The sequence below is a fragment of the Chelon labrosus genome, assembly GCF_963514085.1.
Source record: "Chelon labrosus genome assembly, chromosome: 1".
Lineage (NCBI taxonomy): Eukaryota > Metazoa > Chordata > Actinopteri > Mugiliformes > Mugilidae > Chelon > Chelon labrosus.
In genome coordinates this window covers 5,928,976-5,936,705 of record NC_140337.1, presented here as the reverse complement: position 1 = coordinate 5,936,705, position 7,730 = coordinate 5,928,976, and the positions used below count along the sequence as shown (strand labels likewise).

Sequence of the window (7,730 nt, the reverse complement as noted above, 5' to 3'; positions counted from 1 at the left end):
ATCATGAGCATCGGTCAGAATGCAGAGCCGAGGTTCAAAGGGTTATAATGCTCAGAAAACGTTTATTTGTCCAAAAGAAAAAGGGGGGTTTCAACAATGAATTCAACACGTTACTTAATGAGACCAAGGAGAACAAACACACATGGGTGAGTGAATCTGAAAGAAATCAAAATTAAGGTTAAAACTCAGAATGTTATATCATGAATGGAATGAAGTTTAAATGTCCATATTAAAGAAATAAGGTTCAAAATGAAACATGGACAGGAAACAAACTAAAGAGTAAATTAACACAGCTCTTACCAGCACAGCACTGCCGCCCCATGCAAAGGTGAGGAAAGGAGGAGTGAGAGGGAGTGCAGGCCTTAAATAAGGAGTGATCAGGTGAACTCAATCAGGTAAACGAACGAGGGAGTGATGGAAAGTGAGAAGAGCCAATCAGTGATAGAGAAAGAGAAAAGGAAGTGAGGTAAAGGAAGTGATAAGGGTGAGGTCAGAAATGTCAAAATAAAAGGGAAATTGGGATCTTTGCTACAGGCTTCATGAGGTAGTCACTTACTTTTGACTGCTACTGTGGGTACTTGAACTATTTCTATCCATGCCTCTTCTGCAGTGTCTCATTTTTGAACTCACATTCACTTTTGTATTTGCCAGTCGTAATGTAACAGGATGTTTATTAAACCTTTGTTATGTAAAAGCTCAGTTTTAATTTAGTTTTATTATTGCTATGCACCGATCCGACTTTTTCAGTCCCGATACCGATACCGATGCCTGGGCTTTGTATATCTGTCGATACCCGATACCGATCCAATACCATTGTAGAATTAATAATAAACTGCATATAGGGTGGCCATACGTCCGGATTTCGGCCGGACAGTCCGGAATTTAAATGCCTTGTCCGGCGTCCGGCGCAGCCTCAAGCCGGACGCTTATTTGTCCTCCTTTCTGGAGTTGCACCTGATCGCAACGCTGCATATCGTACAATGTTGTAAGACTTTCGGTTAAAAAAAAAAAAAAAAAAAGATTGGTTAAAAATGATTGGTTAAAAGCGGTGTCACTCAATTCTCTGATTTCTCATTGGTTGAAAATGTAAACAAGCCGTCCCCTGGTCCCATGTGCTAGCTGTGTCACTCATCTCGTTAACTAAATGTTAACATGCCGAAAAGACGACCTCATTTAATGCCGAGTGGTCAAACCATCTCAAATCAGTTAAAATCAGGTGGACTGCAGCTGCACAAACATACATAAACACAAATACACTGCAGACATGTCCCCAAAGGACAGAATCACTGTGGAATACAGTGGAATACGCTGTGGACTTTTCAGTTCAATATTCACCCGTTACATGGTGTTTTTTCTTCTTACCGCCTTTTGTTCTATATGGAGGAGTTCTATATGTTTATTAAGAACTGGAATGTATATTTTTTGCATTTATTTATTTATTTTTATGTAAACTTAATTTGCACATTTATAGCCATAAATGTTCTGCTTTGTGACGCTGCACTTTGCAAGACAGATGTATTGAATAAATACAAATACTTTTTGCCTTCTCAGGAATATTTTTTCCTCTTCTGTTACACATACATCATGATATATCATAGATAAATTGTCTTGTGATGAACAGAGTATCTTAGAATCACTGTATCATGATACCATCGTTATCATGTACAAAATTGTATTGTCGTGGGGAGTACACTAGAGTTGTATGATTTTTCTTTCCTCACTAAATGCCGCAAAGTGTCCTCCTTTTTGGTGTTGTGGAAATGGCCACCTAACTGCCTTCCACCTTATACCTTCCTTCCACCATGTAGAAGAAACTAAAGGCACCAGACTTTCCTAACTAAACATTACTTTCCTAACTAAGACAAAATAACATAGATGTAATGTATTGATTGAATACTTATTTATTTGTTATTTAAAGAACAATTGTACATTTAAATCGAAAATAGAATGTAATGAAACTTCTTAAAATAAATTTAAATAAATAAAATGTAGTAGAAGAAACAAAATAGTGTATTGGTCAAACATACAATAGTAATCAAGTTACCAAACATTGTAAACATGTAAAACATATATTAAGTGCAAAGTCCTGCAGGAATTCAAAATAAAACAGCAGCTGAACCTGAGAATAAACTAATAAAAAGTTGGTCAAACAACAACTTGGTCACACATACAAATAATAACTAAACATTGTAAACATGTACTGTAGTGCAGTGTTACACCACTCGTGACCTGTGAATGCTCACTTAATCAGCAATGGCAAATTCTTTCTCATGAAGACGAGCATTTCTGTTCTCTCTGCTGTAAGTCTGTTTCTCTTTTCATTCACAATGTTGGAAACTGTGCTGAACACTCTCTCGCTTTCTGCACTAGTGCAGGGGGCACAGAGATATTTTGTGGCAGTGGCAGCAAGACAAGGTAATCGGTATTTGTTGACCCCCCAGTACTGGTATGGGTTGTCTGAGGCAGCGAAGGGTTTCTCTGCAAGATATCCATGCAGTTGGACTGCAGGGCTCGAGCTGCTTGCTGCACTGGGATCTTCACACTCCTCCACAATTTGGTCAAACTCTTGCATAAAGCTGCTCTTACTTGGTGCTGCCGCTGCTGCTGCTGCTTCCACCCGAGGGGCCTTTTCTTGTGGCTCTGCAGCCTCTGATGCTCCAGCTGTGCTGCTCCTCAAGTCTTCTAGTTCCTCTAGTTCCCCTGTCAGTGCATCTTTTGCACTCTTTGCAGATTGTGCACTTGTAAAGTATCTGAAACAGAAATAAAACATAGGTTAGGCTAAATATGAAAACTTGATGACACTACAACTTGAGGCTGATTAAAGTAATATACAAATGAATATATATTTATTAATTTGTATAAACTATGTAAACAATGTGGGCCTATTTAATTTATGTTCTACATGTTTTAAAAATGTACAGCATGGCATTCTCATCAATTACAGTAGTAGTGTTACTGTGGAGAGTAAAACAATCTATTAAAGACCTAATGTAATTAGTCAGTTTACAATCTTACCTGTCTTTATATCTCGGGTCCAGCAGGGTGGCAAGTGCATATAGGGGTTCATCCTCCACACTGTCGAAGCGTCTGTTGACAGCTTGAAGAAGGTTTTTTTTCATTGTTTTGATGCCAGTATCTGCATCGCCTTCTTTAGCCAGGATGCGTTTGAGGACGGTGACGGCTGGAATGACGTCGGCGGTGGAGGCAGTCGCTGAGCTTACTTTCCTTGTTAGCTCTTCAAATGGTGCTAGAACAATGCTCGTTTTTTCTAGCAAAGCCCACTGGTTAGCGGTCAGTGTACTGGGCAGGTCATTGTCAGCAATGTAAGCTCCGAGGACTCGCTTCTGCTTTAGAAGACTCTGTATAATCAAACAGGTGCTATTCCACCTTGTTTTGACGTCTTGTTGCAGGCGTTTAGGTTGCATTTGCATCTGGAGCTGGATATCTTGCAGCCGTGAATATGCAAGTGGAGAATGTTTAAAATGCCCCACAATTTGTCTACCGATTGCAATGGCATCGCTCACACTCCGTTGTGACAGTAGTCCCTCGTTGACTACAAGCTGCAATGTGTGAGCAAAGCAGCCTAAGCTCCGCACGCCCATGTTGTCCATGGCCTTTTTCATGTTACTTGCATTGTCCCTGAGTATGACATGCACTTTATCCAAAGGAATGTGCCACTGGTCAAGCATCTCCTTAATTGCAGCCGAAATGGTATCGCTGGTGTGTGAACCATGGAAGTTTTTAGCCTGAAGCATTGCACCGTGCGGTGTATAGCTCATGTCCAACCAGTGGACAGTTAAACTTAAAAGCGACATTGGACACACAGCAGAGCTCCATATATCTGTAGTGAAGCTCATTGACTTTATATCTTTAATCTCTTTTGAGATGTGTTCGCACACTTTTTTGTACAGTTCTGGCAGTGCGGTCTCGGAAAAATACTTGCGTGATGGAAGAGAGTACCTTGGCTCCAAGTGTTCCAGTAGGCGACGGAAGCCCTCATCTTCAACAACTGACATTGGTTGAGCATCTAAAACAATGAATTCTAAAACTTTCTGTGTTATTGCCAAAGCTTTCAAGCTTTCCGTCGGAAACTTTTCACGTCGTTTAAGTGCATCTGCCAAAGTTAGTTGCTGCTGGGCTGTATTGTCTCCTTTTCCTTTGGTTTTGTTGAGCTGCAGGAATTCGGCGTGCTCTTTAGCATGGTGCTTTTGGATGTTCTTGATTAAATTGGTAGTATTGTACGCTGCAGTGCTACCACCACCCCTCGAAACATTTATTTTGCAGACATTGCAAACAGCCGCTGAACTAGTTGGCGTGGCAAGCGTGAAATATCGCCACACAGCCGACTCTTTGGCTCGCTCCATGGTGATTTATTGCTCCACCTCGTTCTTCTTCTTCTGTTTAATGGCGGATCATATCTTCACGACATATACCGCCACCTACTGGACTACTACTACACAGGATCTCCAACTCGTTCCAGCATGTGACACACGTGCAGCTAACGAATGACGTAGGATCTGCTGCAACGGAGAAAAAAAAAAAAAAAAAAACTGGATCGGTCCGTGGATCGGTTCATTTTTCCGATCCCCGATCCAGCTATTTTGTCAATATCGGGGCCGATATCCGATCCCAATATCGGATCGGTGCACCCCTAATTATTGCATGATGTTGCTGTTTCCTTTTACCATACGTACGTTCTAAGGGACTTTGTTTCATCCAAAAAGTTTTAATTTATAATTATCTAAACAGTATGTTGCACAATAATGTATTACACCTCATTATATACAACAGAGACTTTGCTTGCTGCACTTCATCATTAATTTGATTTACCTTAACACATATTAATTGGCTTAAAATACATTTCTGAATGTAAAGAAAATAAATTGATGGTGATTTGGTTATATTTTATCAAGCGCTATTGTAAGTATGTATTTCTTCCAACTGAGACAAGTCTGTTTTACAATAGGCATTTTTAAAATGAATTAAACTTACTGTACTTTGGATCAGTCAGGGACACGTTACAGATTAGAACTTGAGGACAGGACAACAACAAAAAATCCCATCAACAATGTTGCATCTGCAGCCCCCTGGACAATTAGATCCATGGCAACTACAATCAGCTTCATGAATGGCTCAAGGTTTCTTCCTGTTAAGACACTTTTGTTTTCTGGGTTCCAGGCTCTGGGTTCTGTAAAGCGTCTTGAGACAATTTTGATTATTATTAGCGCTATCAAAACAAAAGTGACTGAAGTCAAGTGATTGGAAAGTAATGTGGGAAAATCTGTGAACCAAACACACCAACGTTATGACAAAATCAAGACAATCAAGTTATGCGTGTGAAGGCACTGACCATAGAAATAATGACATACTGTAAAATGAATCTGTTAAAAGATCACCTTGAATTCTTTTCAAAACTGTAACTTTGTATTTTTCAACCTTCCTCATTCCTAACATTTTACAATCATCCTTGTTTTCCACTGCTCTATGTAAATGAGCTCTTTCATAACTGATGCCTCCCTTCTTCTGGTTTGAATATTCAAATCCTGATGATGAGAAGGCTACAAGAGACCTGTGTGTTTGAATCAAATAAATAAAAAGCAGAACAAACATTTACTTCCAGCCAGTCTTCAACAGGACATCACAGAGAAATCTCCCACGGAAGCAAAGAGAGAAGAAATAACTGTAAGTTTAAACTCTGTAGTGTGATCTGAAATGTCTGGGAGAAGAAACTTGGACATTTCTAGTAATACTAGAGCATTTATTTATGTATCAATGTGTATGTATCCTTTCTTATTTCTCTTCTAACTCTTATTGTACATTTTCCCATTTACAGAGACTGAAATCAATAATATATTCAATGTAACTGACTGTAGTTTGGGTGGAGGCTGGAAAAAATAACAGAATATGTGACATTAACATGTCTGGTCTCCATGTACTGTTTATTCTGACCATTCTCTTAGCAACGGCCTCAAAATGCACCAGTTTTCACTTCGTTTAACTAAATTGCTGAATTATTCATTTTTTCTTTGCAATATATTAAATCATTTTAACCTAATTAGATTAAACCTGAAACACTTTTCTTCTCTGGACAAAAACAAATCAACCAACCACTGGATCAGTCCACCTGGAGACTTCAGTCCAAAACAAAAACCTACAGTAGAAGCAGATTTTCCAGGTTGTTCTATTGGATGATGTTCTATTTTCCTGGGTTGGAAGAGGAAGTTATGACGGAGCAGTTTTAGTCCTGATTTGAATGAATTAGTATTTTCCTCTTCCTAAAAACACAAGACTGTACAATGGAGCCAGTGTTGCATCTTTTTAAAAGTTGACATGAAGTGTTTAAATGTGTCCTTCATCCAACAGAGACAAACAGCTGAAATAAAAGATCAGTTTCATCAAACAGAGCAAAGATGCAGTGGAGTCTGCTCATTCTGATGTTACTTCATCACATGTCAAGTCTACGAGTACCACTATATTGAAGATGGAAAGAACTGGACAGAAGCTCAGAAGTACTGCAGAGAATATTACACTGATCTGGCCACAGTGTCTACCATGACAGACATGAAGAGACTCCTTGAGAAATCTGCAGAGAATCAACCTGAAGCCTGGATTGGGCTGAACAACAGAACACATGTCACCAGGACATGGCACTGGTCTCTACCTGGAGTGGAGTTTGAAGATGATACAACAAGATGGGCTCCAGGTGAACCAAATGATCAAGATGGTCTGGAGAAGTGTGGATTTATAAGGAAAGAAAAACTGTTGGGAAATTTGCCATGTAAAGCTGTATATCGTTTCATTTGCTATAATGGTGAGTGGATATAAATTCAGCATCTTTCAACCCTCCATAGATAACATATATCCTCAAATCTCTTAACTAGACATTTCTTAACAAGACTAACTGAGTCTAAGAAATAAAATGTCAACGTTGTGCTGATACCAGCAGAAAATAAATCAGGGGATCATCACTATTGGTTTGTGTAATCCATGTCATAGATGTTGCTGATGCCAATAATAATCTTGTTACATTTGAGTGAATCATGCTCAAAAGATATACATGTCAAGTATACTGTATGTTTGTCTGTTTACTCCACAGAAAAAAAACATCCCAACAAAAGGTCACATTGAATAAAGAAAAGAAGAATTTGGTTGATGACTACTATGACTGATGTTTGTGTGTTTACTCCACAGAAAGTAATCCATCCACAAAGATCCATGTGATTAATGAAAGAAAGAACTGGATTGATGCTCAGAAATACTGCAGAGATCATCACACAGACCTGGTCAGTGGATTCAACCAGTTAGATCATGTAGTACTTGATGACACAAATGAGGGCGCAGGATTTTTGATCGGCCTGTTCAGAGACACCTGGTGGTGGTCAGATGGGAGCAGTTCCTCTTTCAGACACTGGAATCATACGCTGTCATCAGAACATGAATGTGCAGTGACCATGTTGAAAGAAGGAGGAAGATGGAAGAATGCCAACTGTAATGACCAAAAGCCTTTCTTCTGTTATGATGGTGAGTTTTTAAAGATCCATGAAGATAAAGTAACATCTCCACATTTAGCTCCAGCACTGGAAATTGATTCCCCAATTATTTATCTAATTATTCAGTCAGTAATTTTATTTCACAGCTATATGGATATGTATCAAAATATCAGAATTTGTAGACATTTAAACAAGAAGAGACTTGGTTTCATGCTGTTGAAAGTCCTTATTGTGGCCAGT

General features: G+C 39.1%; 1 protein-coding gene across 1 annotated transcript; it reads right to left on the bottom strand.

Annotated features, from left to right (window-relative positions):
* Positions 1-2,239: 2,239 nt before the first annotated feature.
* Positions 2,240-4,364, bottom strand: LOC311486411 (zinc finger BED domain-containing protein 4-like; the record flags this gene model as incomplete). Its single annotated transcript, XM_084542243.1, has 2 exons — positions 2,240-2,750; positions 3,016-4,364. 2 exons carry the CDS (start codon positions 4,362-4,364, stop codon positions 2,240-2,242), a joined length of 1,860 nt encoding a protein of 619 aa, XP_084398369.1.
* Positions 4,365-7,730: the final 3,366 nt, after the last annotated feature.